The 23,647-nt window shown below is 36.7% G+C and overlaps 3 protein-coding genes and 3 long non-coding RNA genes across 7 annotated transcripts; all 6 read left to right on the top strand.

The window, feature by feature from the left end:
- Positions 1-8,006: 8,006 nt before the first annotated feature.
- Positions 8,007-10,472, top strand: LOC147500566 (uncharacterized). Its single transcript, XM_086563657.1, has 3 exons — positions 8,007-8,128; positions 8,906-9,089; positions 9,199-10,472. The coding sequence occupies exons 1-3, from the start codon at positions 8,033-8,035 to the stop codon at positions 10,470-10,472; spliced, it is 1,554 nt and encodes a 517-aa protein (XP_086419783.1). The 5' UTR covers positions 8,007-8,032.
- Positions 10,473-10,856: 384 nt separating this feature from the next.
- On the top strand, positions 10,857-12,284 carry LOC147500565 (uncharacterized). The gene has a single exon (XM_086563656.1). The coding sequence runs from the start codon at positions 10,857-10,859 to the stop codon at positions 12,282-12,284; it is 1,428 nt and encodes a 475-aa protein (XP_086419782.1).
- A 5,362-nt stretch (positions 12,285-17,646) lies between these two features.
- LOC147500564 (uncharacterized) lies at positions 17,647-17,942 on the top strand. Its single transcript, XR_015194703.1, has 2 exons — positions 17,647-17,783; positions 17,893-17,942. It is a non-coding gene; the product is annotated as an uncharacterized LOC147500564 (long non-coding RNA).
- Positions 17,943-19,588: 1,646 nt separating this feature from the next.
- Positions 19,589-20,555, top strand: LOC147500563 (replication factor A protein 1-like). The gene is made up of 5 exons (XM_086563655.1): positions 19,589-19,741; positions 19,823-20,096; positions 20,181-20,265; positions 20,353-20,436; positions 20,552-20,555. Exons 1-5 carry the CDS (start codon positions 19,589-19,591, stop codon positions 20,553-20,555), a joined length of 600 nt encoding a protein of 199 aa, XP_086419781.1.
- A 150-nt stretch (positions 20,556-20,705) lies between these two features.
- LOC147500562 (uncharacterized) lies at positions 20,706-21,226 on the top strand. The gene is made up of 3 exons (XR_015195466.1): positions 20,706-20,841; positions 20,915-21,078; positions 21,160-21,226. It is a non-coding gene; the product is annotated as an uncharacterized LOC147500562 (long non-coding RNA).
- Positions 21,227-21,549: 323 nt separating this feature from the next.
- Positions 21,550-23,396, top strand: LOC147500561 (uncharacterized). 2 transcript variants are annotated; one of them, XR_015194702.1, is made up of 5 exons: positions 21,550-21,730; positions 21,836-21,925; positions 22,010-22,099; positions 22,201-22,577; positions 22,880-23,396. It is a non-coding gene; the product is annotated as an uncharacterized LOC147500561 (long non-coding RNA). The 2 variants fall into 2 exon arrangements; XR_015194701.1 differs by having other exon boundaries at positions 21,550-21,925.
- Positions 23,397-23,647: the final 251 nt, after the last annotated feature.

Genomic DNA, 23,647 nt, shown 5'->3' with positions numbered 1-23,647 from the left:
GTTGATGTATGCCATGGTGTGTACTAGACCGGATATTGCTTTCGCCCATTGGGGTGGTAAGCGATTTCACAAAATCGGGTAAAGAGCATTGGGAAGGTGTTAAGTGGATATTGAGATATCTCAAAGGCACTTCCAAATCATGTTTGTGCTTTGGTGGAAGTAAGCCCTTACTTGAAGGCTACACCGATGCGCACATGGCGTGATGTTGACTGATGAAGTCCACCGGTTATCCGGGTTACTTTTGCGGGGGGAGTTTCTTGGCAATCTAAGTTGCAAAAGTGTGTTGCCCTCTCCACTACGTAGTTTGCATATTGCAGCCACCGAGTGTTGCAAAGAGTTGCTATGGATGAAGAGGTTCTTCGACTAACTAGGGCTAAAGCGTAAAACAGTTTGTAGTTCTATGTGATACCGAGGCGCCATCCACTTGAGCAAGAACTGAAGTTTTCATTCTAGATCCAAGCACATACACGCGTCGTTATCATTGGATTAGAGAAGTACTTTCGAAGACAAGCATTTGTGGTATCGAGAAGATCCATACCGACAAGAACGGGTCGGATATGATGACCAAAGTCTTACCGAAAAGGTAAGTTTGATGTTTGTTGTGCTATTGCCGAATGGCGGCGACACTCCTCCCGCTGATTTGGCAATTGCATGGAGGTATCCCCCTCACCGCTCGAGGGGAGATTGTCGGAGTTATCCCTCACATGAGGAGAGAAACCGAGCCGAGAGAAACGGGCGAATTCAATTGGGCGAAAAGTCGAGCGCCCGCCAGATAGATAGCGACTTCGCCGAGTTCCAAGAGAATAGGGCTTAACCAAGGCCAAAGTGAAAGCGCCACCCGCCTTCCAGTCTCAGTAGCGACTTCGGCCAGAGGGGAGCCGCCAGCCAGCATAATTTTGTGGGCCTTGCTACAAGATTCGCGAAATTTGGTTTTGGAGATAAAAACCAAAATCAAGGTTTTGGAAAACCTAACCAAAACAAGTCGAAAGGATTGGAATCCGACTAAAACAAAGAAAGATAACCTTTACAGAGATACAACCCTCAGAAAGAGATAAAGTGATCTAGTAAGGTGAGAGACTGAAAAGGAGAGATTGTAATCTTCCTTCCCACTTTATTAAGAACTGGCTCTTGTGGAAGTAGGCATCATTGGCCGAACCACGGTAAATCTTTGTGTTGTGGTTTGCTTTTACTGCTTTACATTATTATCTGTTGTTAATAGTTGTTTAGCGAGTTGGGCATGTTAGTATAGGTTGTAGTTGATATTTAGATTTTGTCTGGAGTTGAATTGAGTTCATATACAAGTTATCTGTGTAGTGGGAGAACCGATTGGTATTGGTATAATCCCCAACATTAACTTGGTATGGAATTGGCCTGTGATTTAGGAAGTGTTACGCCAGTTGATTCCCAACTCAATGATAGTTTTGGTGAATTAGAAGGCTGCTGAGTTTAGTACAAGCATAATAGAACCTTCGTTACATATATCTTTTTTGATCGGTACATAGATCTTCTGTACATAGAACCCCTCCCATATCTGTATGCATGGAAATGGCATCAATATATCAAGGGATTTAAACAAAGACTTTTAGGAAGGGCCATTGGTGAACCTACAAGATCTCACCCCCACTGATATCTTAGGTCACGCATAAACACATATATAAGTCTTGTGGCCCCTCCACGTATCACCAATTGGTTTTAAGTTGGATGCCTATCTTAAAAAACCTATAAAAACATTCAATTCATTTCAAAAATTGAACAAACATAAACTTTGGAACAAATTTAGACTGGTTAGGAATGTCGACATGAGCCAATTTTTTCTGAGGATGACATCCATAGCAGAAATATCATCTGCACCCAACCCACTTCTAAATTCCCTTTGTTAAAACATTAGTACAAAACCCTTTGTATATAAGTTCCATGCCCAACAAATATATGGACATGATTTCCCTTTCACTCTCTCCCATGTCATTATCTTCTTTTCGTTTTATAGAGGCCTTCATCTCCTTCTCACCCATCACCATTCTCACCACTACTGCTCTCTCACAGACTCCCATCCAAACATTCTTCCCTCCATTGCATTGCAAAATCGTAGATACAAAGAGTCCCATCGCAGAGCAAGCATTGTCATCAATATTAACATTATAATAGTTAGACGCATCCAATGATAGCTGACAACAAAAAGAAATGCATGATCCTTAACAATTGATCTACTGTGGCACTAAAATGGAACAACAAATAATTAAGAAGCAATAGTAAACTAGAATCTCTTGAATTCCATTCTATCATAAGAGCTTGCTGGTAAAGATTCACGAACTGTTTACAGCCTTGGGCTAAGATGCAAGAGGGAAAGCAGGCGGTAAGTATAGCACATGTGGAAGATGACTGAGTTAATCAAATTCTTGGAAAGTAAAAGGTGGAGACCAATGGGATGGCAAAAAATAGTTGACCCCAAGGATAACGAAGGAAACGTTGCGAGTCTATGATGAGTTTGCAGAGTTTACTGGGGCAAAGGTAGGACAAGAACAGACTTACACAGGAAGTTAACACACTGGTACCAATCATCCGTTCATGATAAACAAGGAATCGGAAAAGAAAAAGTGTATTAAAAGAAATAAGATTAGAATGGCAGGCTGTGTTTCCATGTAACTGCCAAATAAGCTGTATCCATGTAACTTCTTTGTGGATACCATCAAAGGTAATTTGGACTCAAACTTCGATTTCTCTTCAATTGTGGTTTCAATACCTGACAATGTATTTGCTTAAAGCCCTGCAAGGTATGGACCCAGCAAGAGTCCAAAGCCTTATGCAGATGCTTGATTTTCACTATCAGGCGTTAGCTAGTGGTGTGGCTCAGCACGCTGAACAGAGAAGAGCAGAAATTGAGAAAGATAAAGTGAATGAGGCAGAGTGGTGTGACTCAGCTGCCTCATGATTTAAGTTGTGTTCAACATGTCGTCAACAGTATGAGTGGAGTAGGGAACATCTGTTGGATAATTAGTCTGTTCAGACCTCTTAGGCATCTCTAATAGGGGGTGTAAACCGTATAGAGTGAAAATTTTACACCCCAAATGTCAAAAAATTCTTTCCAATGGGAGTGTCAAAAAAATTCCACTGGAAATTTTACACTCCAAATGTCAAAAAATTCTTACCGTAGGTAATAGAGTATTAGTTGATAGAGAGGGTGGAGAATTCCCCCTCTCAATATGAGATAATAAAAAACCCAGGCGACACTCGAACAGACGTCTGAGTAAAAAAAAATTCGGACGGTCACTTTAAGTAACGTACCTTTGTAATTCTAAAGTAACTTTTTAACTCGGACGTCACTTAAAGTGACTTCCCAAAGTGACGTCCTAGTTTAAATTAAAGAAGGACGTCTAAGTGAGATCAAATGGTAGCATCTCGTGCTAATAAGGTCTAGGTGTTTATGGAATTATTGTCGAGCACACCTTTGGTGCCTCTTATATATATATTTTTTTCTGTTGATCTTTTCCTTTGGGATTCTTTCAAGTGTTATCATATCCGTCCCTACGCTAGGGCTATTAAACCATCTCTAGAAGCCCAATCCCCGTCAAGAAAACGTCCGAGTTTAAAATCTAATTTTTTTTACACTTCTCCATTGGAAAGTATAGAGTGTGGATATTTATAGGCTATACAATAGTATACAATTAGAGGTGTAAAATCCAAATAGCACCTACGTGGAGCCTAAGTGGAGGTGTAAATTTACACCCCATTGGAGATGCCCTTATGCGGCTTCGAGTTGCCTCTGGTTTTACTCATTTTTTGCCCTTTTCTTTAAGTTGCATGATTGCACCTATTCATATTTGTTGGGGAAATTGTTTTCCCTTGTTTTTACAATTGGTTCCAGCTTAGTTTGAAATATAGATAGCCGTTGATTTTTCCAAACCCTAATTAATGGATGGTGAGATGTAAACTAGACTTTATTTTCATTGACCTTCAAACATAAATCTGAACAATGATTTATTTCCCAATGTGTTGATTTAGATTTGGTAATTAATAATTATATATTCTTGAAACGGTAACTATATTTGATCAACGATTTATTTCCCAATGTATTGATTTAGATTTGGTAATTAATAATTATATATTATTGAAACGGTAACTATTGTTTTGTAATTCATAATTCCATTTATGATTTAATTCCTTTCATGGATTCTTGGAAAAAAAAAAGATTTAAATCCTTTTATGATATTACGGCACGATTTACGGGTGATTATATTATGGCACAATTTATCTCCCAAATGTACATGTGGAGTTTCTATTATTGTACCTATGGGGTTTTGGTTTTCTAACAAGGAAATCTAGGCTAGATACATGTAACAGGTAACAACAAGTGTACGATAGCTGAAAAGTCAAGAGTCGTGAGGCAGTAAGGCTGAGTCCAATGACTCTCTATCCTTTTAAAATTAAGTTAAAGTCAACAGATTTTTACTCTAGAACAGAGTAAAATAAAGATAGAGAGTAAAATCCTTTGTATATATACAGAGAAAATTAATGATAGAGAGTAAAAATTTGTTGACTTTAGCTCTAATTTTAAAGGGATAGAGAGTCATTGGACTCAGCCTAAGAGTCAGAGAAAAGCGGCACTCTATATAATGGCACCCGTGCGTTTACAAACTTCTTTTGCTATCTATCTAACCGACTAACCATCTAACCTCTTAGCCATATTTGCCTTCTCGCAGCCTCCTCTCCTATCTTCTCAACCTTCTCTCTTTTCCTTCTTTTGTTTTCATGTGTCATCGTTCATCGAGTAGTGTTTGTATTTAATCATCATGGTTTTGTCTAGTTGTTTCAATTTTGTTTGTGATGTGATAAGTTGTTGTGCAATCAAGAATTCAATAACTATGGCCTCTGTAAGATGTCCAAACGAGTAACTGACCCGGTTCGAATCCGATTTTTTGGGTTTTGAACGGGTATCAGATTACTCGAACCCGGACTGGTTTTCAGCGGATTGGGTTCAGAGTCAGGTATTTTGTTGAGAAATGTGACCAAACTCTACTCTAACCTTATATTTTGGGTATCCATCGGGCTCGGGTTTGGATTTCGGGTAGAAAAAAACACGGTATAAATGAAAAAAGAATACAATAAGAAACTTTATTTGAAATATATATCTACATTTTATTCCTTCTTCGACTATCCACCAATCCTTTAAACAAAATAACTTCTAATGAACTTGGAAGTAATTATCACCTATACTCGGACATAATTATTTGATATGATTTAAAAATAGATGGACTCGGAATAAACTATAAACACATGATCACGTGCAATTACTGAAAAAAATTGAAATCTAGACATAAATTTTTTCATAATCCAATATATTAAATAACCCATCATTGTAAACATGAATGAGATCATAATTCAAATATTCATTTAACTCTTTTTTTTTATATGAGATTAGTAGTATGCAATTGAAACCAGATTTCAGTCCGAGTTCAATTTTGGGTTTTTTAGCCTTTTTAACGGGTTTAGGGCTAAATTATCGAGTCGGTCTGGGTTTAGAGAGTGTGACCAAACCCTACCCTATATGTTTCGGTTTGGGTTCGGGTTCGGGTTTTGTCAAGTTTGGACAGGGTTCGATGCGAATATTTTGTTAGGATTTTGGGCAGGTTTCGGGCAAGATAGACATCCCTACGACCTCTGATTTGGGTTCATCCCACATGTTCATGCCTAGATCTTGTGTTTCTGAACACCAAATTGTCAACTACAGTCACCATCATATGTCTTTGATGCTTAAAACTTTTGTTTGACATTGTAATTTGGTTTTTTCATTTAGATCTGAGGCCTTTTTATTTTTATTTTTTATTTTTTTTTCATGTATGTTTATATATATGAAAGATGGTTTTTCAATTGTTTGCCTAGTTGTTTCAATTTTGTTTGTGATGTGATAAGTTGTTGTGCGGTGAAGAATTCAATAATTATGGCCTCTGATCTGGGTTCATTCCACATGTTCATGCCTCGTTCTTGTGTCAGAGTACCAAAGTGTCATCTGTAGATACCAACCTGTCTTTGATACTTCAACTTTTGGTTTATTTTGTAATTTGGTTTTTTCTTTTAAATCTATTATCTTATAATTTTTTTTCTATATATCTTATATATAATGGGAAAACTTGCCCCCGTTATTAGTCTCCGTATTCTCCTTTTTATACCAAGATTTTTAATCTAAAGGGTACCCAAAAGTTTCACCCACCAAATCTTAGAAAGGCTTTAAGTGTAAGGGTATCTTTGTCATTCAACAACAAACTTAAAAAACCAAAAAAAAAACGGAAAAACACGGTAACTTCTCCATTCAAAATATGCGCGAGCCAAAATACACCGTTTCAACCGCATCTCCCATCTCTGCCTTCTCCATCTCTAACTTCTAAAACTCCATTACAAACTCCAATTTCATTTTCATCTTTTAAAATCCATTACTAACTCCCATTACAAACTCCAATTTCATTTTTTTATCTTCTCTTTTGTATATTCTCTTCTCTACCTCTTATTATCAGTCTCCTTTTTTTTTTTTATAAGAATTGCACTGACGCAATGGATCAGGTTAGTTTTACACATGTCTTTTTCTAACCTAATCCCTTCTTAGTTTAAGCATTTCGTTTGTTTATTTTATATCATTTTCATTTTTGTGTTTGTTCATGTGTTTCAAACGAACAAATGTGAGTCGCTGTCGGGTGTAAGCAACGAATGCCTGATACTCAAAGAAGGCATCTGCGTAGTATTAGGGATAGAAATAGATATCAAAGGCGGTTTCAAACACCACATTCGTCTACTCATACAGCAGGTATTCACACAACATAATTTTTTAATCAAATTCTCTTTGTGGGTGGAGGTCTTTGTTTATTGACAATCATTTGTCTCGTTCTTGCTTCCCGCAAAGATCATCACACCGCCGCTGCGTGTCGCCTTACCAACATTCGTCGACAGGCTAGATACACAAACACTCCTAACAATCGCATGCAATTAGGTATTTTGATTTTGATTTTTTGGTGGTTTCTCATTTTAGTGCAATTAGGTTTCTGCTTTAATTATGTTTTCTGCTTTTAAATTTTATCATAGTTTCTGAGTTAACTGCCTGTTTACAAAGTCTACAGATTATCAGGATGTTAACACTCCTACGACATTATGTTTTCTACTTTTATTTTTTCATTGTTTCGAAGTTAATCGCACTGCTTTTACAATGTCTGCAGATTATCAGGATGTTAACACTCCTACAACATCAGCACCAATTCGATCACAAATACCTTTAAGGATAAACACTGGGTTTTATAGATGTGCTAGGAATTTTGTTCAACCTGAAGACTTTGAACCATACATTTTACCTCAGCCTAGAATTTGCAACAGCTGTGGAGCCAAACAGTTCGTTCATGAAACCGCTGAAATATGTTGCTCAAAAGGAAGAATAAATCTACCGGAGACCAACCAAGCCACCCTGAATTAGTTCAACTGTTTCGGATGGGATCGACCTTTGGGCAACATTTCAGAGAAAATATCCGTTCGTACAACCATATATTTGCATTTACTTCAATGGGAGTTTATTTTGATCAAGATCTTGCAAATGGACGGGATGGCGTATACTCATTTCGTGCAAGAGCGTCTATTTATCATAGGATTGGCAGTCTGCTGCCTACAGCTGGTAGAAGGCCAAGGTATTTACAGATGTATATCTACGACATCGATCATGAGGTAGAAAATCGCATGCTGAAAACCAAGCCTTATAACGAATGTTATATCTACGCTAACAAATATCCTTGACAACTGTAATAACCCCTTTGTCGGCGTGTTTAGACAACTCGGCCAAAGAGATGATTTGCAAAATTGTCGACTTATTATAAAAGAGTTGAGAACTGATCGCCGAGATCATGCATTGCCAACGACACATCGCAAGTCGCTGCAATATTGATTGGAGATAATGATCCGTATGATTGGAACCAAGAGATATTATTGTTCAAACACAAAAAGCCAGGCCAGCTCAAAAATCCCAGATACCCCTGGATATTATGATCCGTTACAATATCCTTTAATGTTGCCTTTTGGTGAATATGGTTGGGACTTGGGTGTGCATCGTAGCAATACAAGAAGAATAAGTTGTCGCAGTTACTATGCGTATATTTTGCAGGTATGTATAGACTTCATAAAACCAAATAAGCTATGTGCTTCGCTTTGATATTTTGATTGTGTTGGTTGCTACATTTTGGTTTATTAACAATACTATGTGGTATATGTTATTGTTGTTAGACAACTAACTTTTATTACTTTCATTTGTTAGAATCCTTCCTATCAAGAAAGAGAGACGTTCAATCGACCTATTTTCATTGGTTCGTCATAATTTTAAGAATATACATGATTTGACGACTTTACTTTTAAAATAATAATTAACTTAAAATGTTTTAATAAGTTGATATGTTCTAAAATTCACAGCCTGCTATTAGAATTTCTTTTTAAAAAAAATTGGTGAAAACGTGTTCTGGAAGGGTTCGGTGGAAGAGAAAGGACACTTTTTCCCGTCAATTTCCATAGTTCATTACATTTGCTTATAAAAAGCTTTTTTTTTTTCCTTAATTTTTTTATATGCCTTTGTATACGCTGAATGTTCTTTGTTTACTTTTGAGATATGGATTGAATTTGTTGTGGAATTTGTTGGATTATAGGCAAACGCAGTTTCACTTCTCTGTTAAGCGAAACCCGTTTTGGAGTTCTTGGGTTTATCATTTATTTTGATATAATCATATGATGTTTTTGCATTCTTCTGTTGGAAATGATTTTTGTTTTTAAATTTCAAATTATCAAAGATTTTGTTGGAGAATATCAACAGTTTAAGTATACGATGTCTTTTGCTCATTAGTATTGCCCCGTGTAATACAAATTCTAAATTCTCATGTTCGCTGCTACTCAGATTCGCCCTTCTGAAGTCTCATTGTTTTTTTTGGGATGTCGCCTTCTACAACAGTTTATAGTTGACATGTGTGTCAAAATTGAGACGATGAAAATGAGATTTTATCGGGATAATCAGCAAACTATTAGGTCCGAGTTGTACCAGGGCATTCAGGATGCACTAAACTCTGGGGAGACACATGCAGGTACCTTATATTTTTCATCCTCTATAATAACATCATCTTCACATTGGTTTTCTTCATTTTACATTGCCTATTTATTTAAAACTTAAGAATATTCACTTATTATGAATAGGCAACATTGGCAAAAGGATAATACTCCCACCTTCTCATATTGGTAGCCCTCGGGATATGCATCGCCGCTATCAGGATGCAATGGCGTTGGTAAGGAGGTATGGGAAACCAGATTTATTTATAACTGTAACGTGTAACTCATCTTGGCATGCAATTACTCGAGAAACAGAAGTTGGCCAACGTACACAAGATAGACCTGATTTAGCCACTAGAACATTCCATTCTATTTTAGAAGAACTTAAGCTTGATTTGTTTCGGAGACATATTTTGGGTCGAGTTATTGCACAAGTTCATGTTATAGAATTTCAGAAAAGAGGCCTGCCTCATGCTCATTTTCTGATCATTCTACATGAAAATGATAAAATACACAATCCTGAGGATATAGAAAAAATTGTTTCTGCTGAAATTCCCGATCCCAAAACTGAACCTGATTTGTATAGTGCAGTAAAAAATCATATGATGCATAATGCATGTGGAACTGTTAATAGGAGCGCAGTTTGTATGAAAGATGGTAGATGTAGGAGTGGATTTCCTAAGTCATTTGCACCTACGACTTCGCATGGTACTGATTCGTATGCTACATACATGAGGCGTGATAATGGAAGACATGTTGGTATAGGAAAATACACGTTAGACAACCGTAATGTTGTTCCGTACAATCCTTATTTGCTATTAAAATATAACTGTCATATTAATGTTGAGATTTGTTCAAGCATCACTTCAGTTAAATATTTGTATAAATATGTTTATAAAGGACCTGATCGAGTGTCATTTGGAGTTAGTACTAGACCATATCCAAATGAGGATGAGATTTCACAGTTTGTAAATGCCAGATGGATCTGCCCCCCTGAGGCTTTTTGGCGATTGTATAAGTTTCCTTTAAATGGCATGTTTCCTTCAGTTGTTGCCTTGCAGATACATTTGCCAAATAAGCAACAAGTTTCTTATTATAGTGGTGAACTTATTGAAGATATATTAGATGATGAACACAGATTGAAAACCATGCTTACTGAGTTTTTCAAAACCAATCTTATTAATGAGGAGGCGCGCCAATATCTTTACTTAGAGTTTCCCGAATATTTTTATTGGAATTCCACTCGTAGAGAATGGGTTCGTAGAAGTAATAAACGTAGAACAATTGGAAGGATTGCCACAGTTTCTCCTATGGAAGGAGAACGATATTATTTACGTCTGTTATTGTTACATGTGAGAGGTCCCACTTCTTTCAATGATTTGCTAACATTTAATGGTGTGTCTGTTGGTACTTTTAAATAATCGGCTGAAAGAAGGGGTTTGCTTGAGCACGATGGCAGCATTAGAAGTTGTTTAAGAGAGGCTGCAAGTACACATATGCCTCTTTCTTTAAGAAGATTGTTTGCAACCATTCTTATTTACTGTCAGCCGAGTGGAGTAAGGCAACTTTGGGATGAATTCTACCCATTTATGATTGAAGACTACGCTCCACGCAATGATAGAAATGCTAATACTGAATTATTCATTAATCGTCTTCTAAAGGACCTTGATCATATTTTGTCTGAAAAACAAAAAAGCACTTCTGATTTTGATTTGCCGGAAATGACGGGGGACATTGATTGAGATATTGAATTAACACGGCTTATTATTGAGGAGAGATCTATACAAATCCCTAATGAAGAGCTCATGGCGCTTGGGGACCTTAATGTTGAACAAAAGCAAGCTTTTGATAAGATCGTTTCGGTTGTTCAACAGAAACAAGATTCTATTTTTTTCATTGATGGTCCAGGAGGCACAGGTAAAACATTCTTATATAGAGTACTTCTTGCATCTCTAAGGAATGATAACCATATTGCAATAGCAACAACGTCATCGGGAATTGCAGCCATTGCATTACCTGGGGGAAGAACTGCACATTCGAGATTTAGCATCCCGATAAATATTGATTCATTGTCAATGTGTAACATTTCTAAACGGTCTGCGCTTGCCAAGCTTTTGTGTTATGCAGATATACTTATATGGGATGAAGCGACTATGGCTCATAGACATGCATTTGAAGCGTTAGATAGAACCTTAAAAGATATCACCGACTCTAATCTCCCTTTTGGCGGAAAAGTTATTGTTCTTGGTGGTGATTTTCGTCAGACTCTTCCTGTTGTCCCGCGATCTACTAGAGCTCAAGAGATAGACGCATGTGTTGTCAAGTCATCGTTTTGGACAAAAGTAGAGGTAATTTCTTTAACACAAAATATGCGTGCAAGAACTGATCCAATGTTTGCTGATTTCCTTTTGCGTATTGGCAATGGTAATGAGCCATATATTGATGATGATAATATGATTAGATTGCCTGATGATATTGTCATGCCTTGGACTGGTGAACAATCAATAAACGATTTAATAGATTTTGTTTATCCTTCATTAAGTATTAATGGATGTAATGAGAATTACATTATTGACAGAGCTATTTTAACACCGAGAAATGATATTGTTGATAAACTTAATAATAAGGTGATAGGGCTTTTCCCTGGAGAAGAAAAGACTTATTACTCATTTGATATTGTTCCGCCTGATCTTCAAAACTTATATCAACAAGAATTTTTAAATTCAATTGCACCAGGAGGCCTGCCACCGCATCGTTTAACTCTTAAAAAAGGTTGTCCAATCATGCTTCTTAGGAATATTAATCCAAGTATAGGATTCTGTAATGGCACAAGATTAATTTGTCTACGCTTTTATGATAATACTATATATGCTGAGATTTCATCTGGACAGTTTAGAGGTAAGCGAGAGTTTATACCGCGTATACCTCTAAAACCAAATGTGAATGAACAGATGCCATTTAGTTTTACTAGAAAACAATTTCCAATAAAACTTAGTTTTGCTTTAACTATTAATAAATCACAAGGACAAACTATTCGAAACGTAGGTATATATCTTCCTGATCATGTTTTCTCCCATGGGCAGCTATATGTTGCGTTGTCAAGGTGTGTTTCACGGAATAACATTAAGATATTGGTAAAAAATGGATCCTTAAATAGACGTGTTGGAACTTATACCAGAAATATAGTGTATCGTGACGTGTTGCTTTCAGAAGGTGATGATATGAGTGATTAATATTGCAAGAAAATAATGTTTATTCCTCTGCTAGCTTCTATATTTAATTGTATGCAATGATTCCTATGTGTCTTCTTAACGTTTACATTTCACCCATGACTACATAATATTTCTTCCCATAATGTACTACTTTTAGATAATGACACTAGCAATTCTTAATATTTAAATTCTACGCAGTTCCTCTGATAGTTTGTATCATTATTACTTTTTCCCTGTTTTATTATTTATTCTTCTACTTTTTTTCCCTACCTTTTACTATATGAAATATAATGTGCTCTCTTTACGTAGTGCGCTCAGTGGAAGATTGCATGTATTTATTCCTATATGTCTCATTTTTAAAACATTTAACCCATGACTATCACCATAATTAATATAAAAAAGTTTTTAGCTCCGCCAGTGCAAAATCCGTTCTTGCATTGCTGGTCCCAAGCCCAGATAAAGGAGGAGGGAAAACAACTTTACTATGCTTTTCTATACATCAAAATGGTATCTATGGTTGGTGTGCCTGTAACAACTTTCCTGATGTTGTTGTTCTGCCTTTTCAACTACACATTTACAGTGGAAAAAATCAAATTAGACAAACTCAACATGCAAGTGTGGGCTATCCCAAGATATAGTTTTCATGTTAGCTGTCATATTTCTTCCAATCAGCTTATAACTGTGATTGTGATTAGTATTTTAAGCTTAATGGTTCTTGAACTGTGTGTGTACGTACATAGTACAAGTTAGAGTCTCAAAAATAAACATATCAATAGCTTGATTGAGAAAGCTATACAGGGCGCTGCATTGAAAGGAACACTTGACCTACTAAACCAGGTTAGTTCTATAGTAGCATCTTAAACCAGATACGATTTCTTTTTGTAAGTTATTATGTGTCGATTAATTGCATTATACTTCTTTCAAAAGGGGGAGGACCTAAACAAAAATGGATGGACAAGTTCTTCATGTCCAGGAGCTGACAGTTGTGTTTGCAGAGGAAACTAGAAAAAAACCTGGTGAGATGAGGGCAACGGAACGACAGGGGTAAACTTTGGATTTATGCTATTTTTAAAAACTTTGATACTGTATTTTCCTAGGTTTGTTGCTATGGTTCATGATTAGTTTGATATGTGTGTTGTGCAAGAGTTGTGATGTACGAGCATATATAACCCATTAGATATATCGTTGAACAGCTGTTATGCTTACGGAGCAAACCGTTGATGTGTATTTCGGATTTGATTTATGCGTTTCCATACGATCAGTAGATTGTCCTTTTTTGGAATTCAAGTGTGTATAGTTCCATTTGCCCATCATCTAATAAGTTTTCTTTATATTCTCCACGTGATTACCTCTTACTTTTAAATTGCGCGCAGTTTGTTCAAGATATACAAGTCATCACATCTGTCTTTTGTTACATTAACAATTGATTGTGACTCTGAAGAGGCCAATAGAGTCAATGGTGGCACAGAGGATGGGATACGGACGTGTTTTCAGACTTAACGAATCGCAGCATCCTTCTTAACACATGAATTATATCATCGACACACATTGGCGTCGCTCTAATCAATGCAAGATACCTGCAAGTAAGAAACAATACTCTACTCCTACAACCATGTTATGCATGTATTTAGTTCGAGCCTAACACCATCTCAGCTATTCGACATGCAAAAACTACCAGGTCATCGTCCCGCATACCGTTAGTCATATGGAAAGCTATTGACACAGTTCTGCAGCTTCATCTGGTAAAAATGTGATTATCAGATTACTTAACACTTTCGCATTTGGCCTCGAACAAGAGGTTTCAATGACGGAAGCAATGATACCGGTCGCGGCTTAGGACATAGACATAGCCATAGCCATAAACAAATACAGCATTGTGATGGAAGTCCTTGGCCATTGTGGTTATCTCAATGAAGCAAAAGCTGTTTTTGAAGATATAAAACAGAAGAATTGGGATCCAAATGCACCTGTGTACGGTCTCCTGTTAGATTTATGGGGAAAGGCTGGAAAAGCTGATAAAGCTCGCAGATGGTTTTAGGCTATGGTTGACGCAGGCATTTGCCCTAATGTTCCCACATGCAATTCTCTTCTTAGTGAATTCCTTCGGCCACCCAAGTTACAAACTTACAAGTTGCTCCTCAGCTGCTGTACAGACAGCAGAATTCATGGTAATATGATGTTTGGTCGTGAGCTCATGACAATCACTGCCCACGCTGCTCATGCATTTCTGGTGTCCATGCCAGCTGCTGGACTCCATGGCTCATGCCTCCAATTGTAACTTCAAGCTCATAGGGGCTCGGTACTTCAGCAAAGGAATCAAAACTGGGGATATAGACATGTGTCTGTCATTCAAGGTTAAGCCGAGACACTTTTACGGCTATGGAACGCAAACATCCTCAACAGCTGCAGATAAATCTGTAATCACTGCACCACTCCTTCGACTTTATGATAGAGAGGAGATATTTAAGAGAAATTTCAAAGAAAGTACGACTCTGCAACACAATGTTGAAAAAGGTATGGTGGCTACCATGCTGCTGGATGGCTGAACTTGGTGGATGAGTACTGGGAGCGAGGGAATATGCTCAAGAGTCTAAACTCCAGAATTATATCAAATCGATAATGATAGAATGTATTTGAACGTATTGTACATGTCAACTGATTTCTGATTCACTTTCAGTTTAGAACGGATCTGACGTCAACTGCTATTAATCACTGCAAGGATCCAGATACGGATTGAGGACAATACCCACAGCATTTTAAACTGCTATGGATGTCACTGAAAATGATCTCCACGTCGCCGCAGCAATTTGATGCATATTCATCAGATAGTGGTCACACATGGTTCAGCTCAGAACATCCCGTTTAAGCTCCAGGGGGGGGCTTCTCATTGGAGATGTCGACTGATTTCAGCCGATGTTTAGCATTAGAGGTTTTCCCCTGGAATTATCCGTGAAATGGTTGTTAGACAATGATCAGAATTCATCTCTATTCCCAGCAAAGGCTGGATGTGGTGGCCCCTCTGATTACTCTTCTTCTGGTTTCGGATCGAGATCTCTTCTTCTCAGATGATTAGCTATGTTATTATCTAACCCTTACCTGTTTGTGAAGAGTAGTTGAGTGTAACCCTATCACACTTCAGCTTGCACACACAGTCACATGATGTCTCTAGGTCACTTTAACTCACTTATTTCGATGACCATTTTTAGAAGAAAATTGGTGCACATTCTTGCACATTATTATGCCCTTTTATCTGTCAATTGCTAGGAAATCCAAATTGGAGTGCGAGAAATAAATTATCGCTTTTGTGTTGTTACAAGGATGCATTTTTAATAAACTTGAGCTGTTCATGTCATAAAACACTACATTTGCAAGGTCAGCGGTAGATGATTGCTTTTACTTTTGAACTTATAATAAAATACCAATAGCTTCACTGTGCATCTCTGGACCCCTCCCATATTCCAGGCTCATTCTGTTTATCTTAGCGTTAGAAGTTACTTGCTGATCATATGTATTGTTGATTCAATAGTGTCTATTGTTGCTAAATTTTACTTTGCCGCAGGGAGCCACGTGGCTTTGGTTTTGTTCCATATGTGGATCCTGATGATGCTGCAGAAGCAAAATATCAAATGGATGGACAAGTTCTTCATGGCCGGGAGCAGACATTTGTGTTTGCAGAGAGGAGACCGAAAAGAAACCTTCCGAGAAGAGGGCAAGGAACGATTGTGAGGTAAACTTTGGATTTATACTTCTTTTTAAATCTTTGATCTTGTTTTTCAAGTCTACATCATATTTATCATAGTGTTTAGACCGAAGTTTGCTCTTGAACTCTCTCCACTGTTTATTAATTCTTTGGAGGATTTGAGTTTTGTTGGTCGAAGAGACAGTATAATAATTTTGTTTTCAAAACACTAGATCAATAAAATATATGGTAATTGCAATGCTAAGAGGTCACACTGAAAGAAGCCTGAAACAGACCGTAACAAGCTTCCATATCATAACCTTGATTTGGTCAGGGACATCCTTCGAGTGCGAAATTGGACAGTGTTTTCACGCGTTGAAATGGCCCATTTTCTTTGCCTTGGAGAAACCTAAGATAACAATAAAAATCAGACGGCAGCCAGAACCTTTCTTTCCAAGCTCTAGAAATCCTCAAACCCCTTCGTATAATGACCTTAGATTACAGTATCTATCAACATCACATCCAGCCACAAGAAGTTTTAAAAAATATATAAATAGAATTAAGAAACCTTTCAACATGAATAGGGTGTTGTTGAAAGATGCCATGATGCATTTTACATCTACTATCATTTGTTACTGGTTTACACATTTTATATTTATTTTGTTGTTTTCTTTCTCCTCCGCTCTCTTTTTCTATTGTTGTTATGTTGGAAATTTTAGTTCATTAAATTAGATTAGATTAACTTGGAAAATGTTGTCTTTAATTGGAACTATTTATTGTACTACACCAAAGAAAGTAGATTGTGCAGAGCGTCGTTTTTCAGGTCTTTCTACCAAATGAGAGCATAAGATTTGATACTAACAAGGGTCGCTGGTAGCTAGGTAACATGGTGGAACCAGTTTCATATAGAAATTGCTATTATAGTACAGACTAGCCGAAGTTCATTTCTTTGTTAAACACTTGAACCACTTAGTATCGGGGTTTAACCTAACTTGCTAAAACACACTATTGAGTATCCAGATCCTTCGGTAGAAGTAGAGTTTTAAGGAAAAACATCTTATTTTGGTGCTCGGTTAAAATTGTCATCTCAGACATACAAGGATCACTCATTCAACCTAATGGCTTAACTTCCAAAGAATATCACATGTCCGACTAGCCGCTTAACCAGGTTGTTTGCAATTAGAGTATTACAGCTACCCATTTTGTTAAAGAGCATTCTCATGTAATCAGTACACTATCATTATGTTCCTCTAAATGATATCCCACATGCAACTGACTTGCTAATGCTGGAGGGATCTTTCACACTTTCCGATGTTATCCAAAATGACTATACTATTATGTTCACAATTCTTTTCTATCAATCCTGAACTTGGGAAAGGCAAGAAAGTGGCAGTAATAACATCCCTAAACAACAAGTAAGAACTCCAAAATTAAGCATTATTACTATGAGAAAAGTAAACACTGCGTATAAGCATGATTACTATGTTATTTTGGATTCTTTGGTTTCTATGAATGTTCTATGGAAAAGGAAAATCTACTGCTATTCTTTGTTGATAGAAGAACCTAGCAAGGCATGTTCAATACTCTTGCATACTAATTGACAAATTAAATTTTCTTTCATGACTCGATAGTCTCTCATTCCAGTAATGTCATTGTGTTTAGGGATCACTGTTGAATGAGCTTGCCATAGCTAACAAGAGTTTAGGCAGAGGCACCGTTCTGGCGATGGCTAACAAGGCAAAGAAGAATGGAACTTGACATAACCAACTCCAAAGGAACACGTGTCATATATAGAATGTAGTAAAAGTGGAATTCCTCTGATTCTGTATGAACCGAAGAAGGTGGGATTTTGACTTCTGTTAGTATGCTGATTGGTAAACTAACAAATATTTGAATACCTTGAAATCAATACTGCGTCAGAGTCACTTAAGTTAAAGCCTCCTGTTGTAGATTTAAGTGATGATGCCACTGAAGTACAACAGAGTCGTTTTCTTCAAGATTCAGATAATAGCACGTCACCATGCTCTTTGCAACCTGACACTAAAGTGAGGACTGATGGAAATGAGGATCAACCTGGAGGGAAGGCCAGTAATTTGTCTTCAGCACTTATTGATGTCAAGCTGGATAGCACAGAGAACTTGGATCAACATCTTCAAGATTTCTGTTTCTGAACAATTATTTGAAGTTCTTCGGTTTCCAAGACGGTGACTACCAATATACCATATGATGAAGGTGCCGTCAAGATGTCAAAAGCATTAAGCTATTCTGATCAAGTTTACATGATCAAAGGTATGATTTCCATCTCTGGCGAATAGTTACGTTTTTCCCTTCGAAATAATGATGGATTTGATCCATATAGTGAAACCACGTGCCCGTTTATAACTGTTATGGTTATTAGTTAAATATTTCAGCTTGATATATACGTTGTGTTTACACTTTCTAAAATGGATGTAAGATCATCCATCAATAAACTTCATTCCTTATCTAATTTTAATATATATACTTATGTATATGCTTTAATGTGAATGCAAACACTATGATTGATAGTCTGATGCTAGCTAGAATTGCATTACATCATATCATAGATTCTTCAACAAGTTAATGAAACTTCAGTTAGATGACTTGAGCCACTAAGAATGTACCCCTACAATTCCTCTCTTCCTTATTTATTTTTTGTTGTTCATTTAATTGTCTAACAGGCCCTTTGTTTCGCCTTTGCAGTAGCTATTACAGATGCACTAGCCCGAAGAGCACTATGAAGAAACGTGTAGAGAGATCATTTCATAATCCATCAATTGTTATAACAACATATGAAGGCCAACATAACCGCAAATGCTTCTAGACTGCTGGCTAATCCGATGTTCATTTCACTGCCACGGTACCAAGTTTTCATCAAGAGCTACTGATGCAGCTTCCTTGCACTAGCTGGGCGAGGATGCTCTCTCACAAAGGCGTTCAACACAATATTAGATTTATTTTGCTGTTGCAACTTTTACTGAAATTGGCGAGACCTTTGATTATAAGCTATTTTTGCTTTTGTTAACCATATATTTCATTACTCGAATTATATTTTTTCACATTTATTTGTATTTAATCAGTAATAATTCATTTTTGAATCAAATTTATAGAGGTTATTCACTTCGATTATTTAGTAATATTTTCCTAACAACAAAAAAACTTTTCGGAAGCAAATAGTTGATACTTTTTCGTTTTTATCTGGAAAAAATGGGCTGGCCTGTATACAGGGCCGACCAAACTTCTTTGCTGCTGTATCTAAGGCAGTTGCTTAACTACATCCCTTAAAGCCAAGAATCGAGGTTACAGTTTTCTACATTTGAACAGATATACATCCTTCGAACCGTTCAGAACACAAATTCAATTACTTTATACGTTAACCGTCCTAACTATCCCTGTAAGAGGTATGATGATCACTATAAATACTGAGAGTCTTGCACTTTCAAATCCCTCTCTTCTTCTGCTGCCTTTCCATTTCCAATTGCATCCTTGCGAAGAACAAAGAACCATATCATTCAAAAAAGGTTTCTTTCTAAATCTTTTCTATTTTATATTACAAGTTTTTCCCCTGCTAATTCATTATTTTTCCTCTATGCTAATTCGCTTCACTGTACTGTAGGTGCAATTAGATATGGCCATAGAAGAATATTTTCGAGTGTCTGAATTAACTGACAAAACTCTAAAGTGTCAAGTTAAAGTTCGTGTCACGAGAAGATGGACTGTAGGCAGTAAAGACTCGCAAGATAAGCGGAAGAGATTTGATGTTGTCCTAATTGATGAACGAGTAAGTCGTCTGAGTAGTTTGCATTTCCGCACATTAAGTTTTCCATGATATGAAACTGCTTTAATGCTCGATTTTTGCCAGGGAGATCAGATTCAAGCAATTGTTCCTAAAAACCATTCAAACACATTCTTAAATGTTCTTCACGAAGGACACGTATATCATATTGAAAACTTCAGTGTGCAAACCAGAAGAGATTCATATCGCCCGATTCAACATGAATTTATTATACTTATCAGATGGGACACTATTGTCAGGGGATCTTCCGAAGCTCACCCGGAAATTCCGCTATACAAATTTGACTTCGTTGAGTTTGACAATGTTAAGCTGCTTTCGAAAGCAAATACAAATCTTAAAGGTAATCAATTGCAACAATATAACTACTTCAATTACTTCAGCAAATTCCATTAGAAATAACTAATTGTTAAATATTTTGTGGTAGATGCGTTTGGTGCACTTGATGGTGCTTCAGAGTTGATGTTTCGAAAAGGACTCATGCTGAAAGAGATCTTCTTGAAGAATGCCAGGTTTTCATTTAATGTATGCTCATTTAGAATTTATAAAAAATCATAACCAAATCTATATATTAACACAACATTATATCATCTATGCAGTGGAACTGAATTGAAAATAAATCTCTGGGAAAATGCAATACAATTGTTTGATAATGTGATTAAGTATGCAAAGAGCGTACCGGTGTTGGTTGTCACTTCGTTAACTGTTGGGAACTATTACGGTGATTATATTGGATATTTTAATCTATATAGCACATTTTTTCCTAGGTTATTGAATCTTAAATCTTTTCTTTGTCAGATAACTGTTTCCTTAATTCAACAAGCACAATGCAAATCTACGTCAACTTGGACATTCCGGAAGTATCGGATTTGTTTACAAAAAAAAAAAAAAAAAAAAACACTTCCATTAACTATACATTGCTTAAGTTTAACAAAATGTTCTATATTTTTTTTAGCTCCACTTTTGAAGAGAGAAGTATTGCGATGCTACAAGGGTCATCATCAATTGAACGTAATATGAAGGATAGATCATTGAGAAACAGAAAAACTCTTTCACAAGTTATTCAGATGTTGAACGCTGAGTTTGTTGTAAGTTTACTATACATTTGTCTAATGTCTAACTTTAATTTAAATTTTCTCAATGTACTTACGCTCCGTGTAGGGACAGATTTGCACATGCAAAGCAATCATTTATGATATCGTTCATGATTATCAACCGTTCTATATGTCTTGCACCAAAACTGGTTGTCGGAAGAAATTGATAGATAGAGATGATCACTATTGGTGTGGTAATTGCAATAACAGTATTCCGTCTCCAGATGTGAGGTATGAATTAAATTTTGTTTTACCATACTATTCGTTTAACACTGTTATTTATGAACTTACTCTGATAGCCATTTATTTTAGATATCAATTGAAAGCTCGCATTCGAGATGACACACAAAGTTCCCTCATAACAATATTTGGCGAAGAAGTCGGCGTTACTAAAACATCCAAATTGAGTTGGAAAAGCTTATAAAATCGGTATAGCCATTCACGGCATTATAGTTTTCACATTACAAATAAATAATTGTGACATACTAATTCTCTTTTATTGAATTAGACAAATGGTATTGAGACTGTTAAGGCCATAATAAATGCCATTATCGGTTCTTCGATGGTATTTGAGATAAAAATTAGCCAATACAACCTTCAAAGTCAAAGCGAAGTGGCTTTACACTAACAAGGTCTTCCGGTGGATTACACACTTGAGTATGACCAAGTACCGGATCGATATAGAACAGTAATAAGATTTATTACTCTAGCTTTCAATTACATGCTTATTAAACATTGGCAGCCATTACATACATTAATTTCGTTACATAATCTTATGATGTGCACTCAGGTGACAGATGCATCACAAATTGTTGATTGTACTTTCCAAGAACATACACCTAACAGCTTGAATGAGAACGCTGCAGATCTGCTGAAAAAAAATGTGCTCATTTACCTTAATTCTACTGCCACAGACTAAAAAGTATATATTCGCTTCCAATTTACTTGCTTCACTGATTTATACTAATTCTAAACATTTGTATAGCAGGAGCTTTCTTTTGAAAAGTCAACCGATATTCCTAAACCCTCAAATAAAGAAAAACGGTCTAAGAGAAAGTACAAGAAGCAAGCTTCTATGGTATGTTACTTCTATACATATTTTCCTTTTTTCAACAAAAAAAAAAAAAAAATCGCTTATACTCTTTCTATTTATTTGTCAAAGGCATACTCGATTGGCATATCAAATGAACCTTCCCAGACTTCAGCTATAAGAACTCCTTCTAAAAGGGTGCGCAAGATAAAAGAATCTAAGGTATTAAAACTTGACTTAAGATATATATATATCATTCCATTATTATTCTACATGATTATTCGTACTAACTAAAACAATATCCAAATTCACTTTGTTTATAGGACTGAAGATTGAAGTCGTCAAATAATTCTTAGGCAATTACTGATGGGTCAGATCAATAGCAGCATCGTCCGTTTTCCATTTTATTTAATTTTACATCCTAATATTTACTTAGTAGATTAGACTACAAAAACTCCTTTGATGGTTGATGTTCTTTTATTACGATATATGTGTGCTGTGGTTTTGTTTAGATGTATAACAAAAAAGATTATTGTTGTGTTATTGTTGTATGCCAATTCTATTAATAAAAGGGAGTTCAATGGTTCATTTAATTTTGTATCAAACCCTGTCAGAGATGATTCCAAAAATAGCCATGTTGCTGCTGAATCATTAGAGTCACCTGGAGGCACTATTGCAGCAGGAGTAGCTGTTTATCAAGGTACGGTGTCGAACTCATTGCACAACTTTAATTAATCTAGCAATCTCACTGGCAGTGTTGAAGGATTTTGGAGGACCTGACGTCTCCAGTCTTCCAAAAACCTATCTATTGCCACAAAAGATCTCTAAATGCAGCAATAACTACGGTTTAAAGTCAATTTGCATGTGGGCCACAGTGATGTACCATGCATATGAACACCGTGCGTTGCACTACTGAATTAGTATAGTTCTATTGGCACATCATCTGACCAGCTTTCCTTATATTCTCCACGTCTTAACCTCTTTCTTTTAAACTTTGCGCAGTTTGTTCAAAATAAGCACGTCACTCCGCCTGACTTTTTCTCCATTAACAATGGATTGCGACTCTGACGAGGCCAATAGAATCATTGGTGTCGCAGAGTATGGGATATGGATTGTGCTTTCAGACTGAACAAAATGCAAGGAACAGTCTACCATTGCAACGCTTTCATCATATCTCTGTGGATCCATGGCAGTTCCAATATTCTAACACCATCTCAACTATCCGAGTTCACGGACACCATGGCAGTAGCAGGAACTACAAGTTCACGGTATGATGTGATTAAAAGTAACTGCAGCTTCACCCTGAATTCCAGCTCTAGATTTAAGTGATAAAGATCCAAGATACTTAGCAGACAAGTTTTCCAATTTCTGACATGCTAGAAGGGACACAAATGCTTCCACTATGTCATGCCTCATGTACAGAATGTGCATACTTCCCCACTTGCAAGAAAAGGTGGTAGGAGATATTATGGAGGCAACCTAGCTGTTACCGAATTCTTAGACAAGACATGTTGCAATATCTTCGCGTTTGCTCTATCCGAGCCTCTTAGTACCGAAGCGTTACGTTCATGTCCGGGTCGATGGTCGCAGATTGGTTTGTCACAGACAGCCGATCAAGGAGACAGTGGGAGCTTTCTCATTGTTGAAGTCCACTAATTTCAGCAGATGTTTAGTCAGGTTCTGATTTGGTTTTGGTTTAGATGAGATCTTACATCGACTCCTATTAATCATTGCAAGGATCTAGGTAATCTCGCTTTCCTCATACGTATT

This window comes from Coptis chinensis, chromosome 5 (genome assembly GCF_015680905.1).
Source record: "Coptis chinensis isolate HL-2020 chromosome 5, ASM1568090v1, whole genome shotgun sequence".
NCBI classification, from domain to species: domain Eukaryota; kingdom Viridiplantae; phylum Streptophyta; class Magnoliopsida; order Ranunculales; family Ranunculaceae; genus Coptis; species Coptis chinensis.
The sequence above is the reverse complement of the archived record's forward strand: the minus strand, read 5'-3'. Positions and strand labels throughout refer to the sequence as shown.

What these genes read in the sequence shown, in the direction of transcription:
- LOC147500566 (XM_086563657.1), top strand. Translation starts at nt 8,033, where the DNA reads ATGTTGCCTTTTGGTGAATATGGTTGGGACTTGGGTGTGCATCGTAGC. An exon ending in ACTATGCGTATATTTTGCAG is followed by an intron (nt 8,129 to 8,905) that starts GTATGTATAGAC and finishes GCTGCTACTCAG; the next exon opens with ATTCGCCCTTCTGAAGTCTC. An exon ending in CTCTGGGGAGACACATGCAG is followed by an intron (nt 9,090 to 9,198) that starts GTACCTTATATT and finishes TATTATGAATAG; the next exon opens with GCAACATTGGCAAAAGGATA.
- LOC147500563 (XM_086563655.1), top strand. Translation starts at nt 19,589, where the DNA reads ATGGCCATAGAAGAATATTTTCGAGTGTCTGAATTAACTGACAAAACT. An exon ending in TTGTCCTAATTGATGAACGA is followed by an intron (nt 19,742 to 19,822) that starts GTAAGTCGTCTG and finishes GATTTTTGCCAG; the next exon opens with GGAGATCAGATTCAAGCAAT. An exon ending in AGCAAATACAAATCTTAAAG is followed by an intron (nt 20,097 to 20,180) that starts GTAATCAATTGC and finishes ATTTTGTGGTAG; the next exon opens with ATGCGTTTGGTGCACTTGAT.
- LOC147500565 (XM_086563656.1), top strand. Translation starts at nt 10,857, where the DNA reads ATGGCGCTTGGGGACCTTAATGTTGAACAAAAGCAAGCTTTTGATAAG.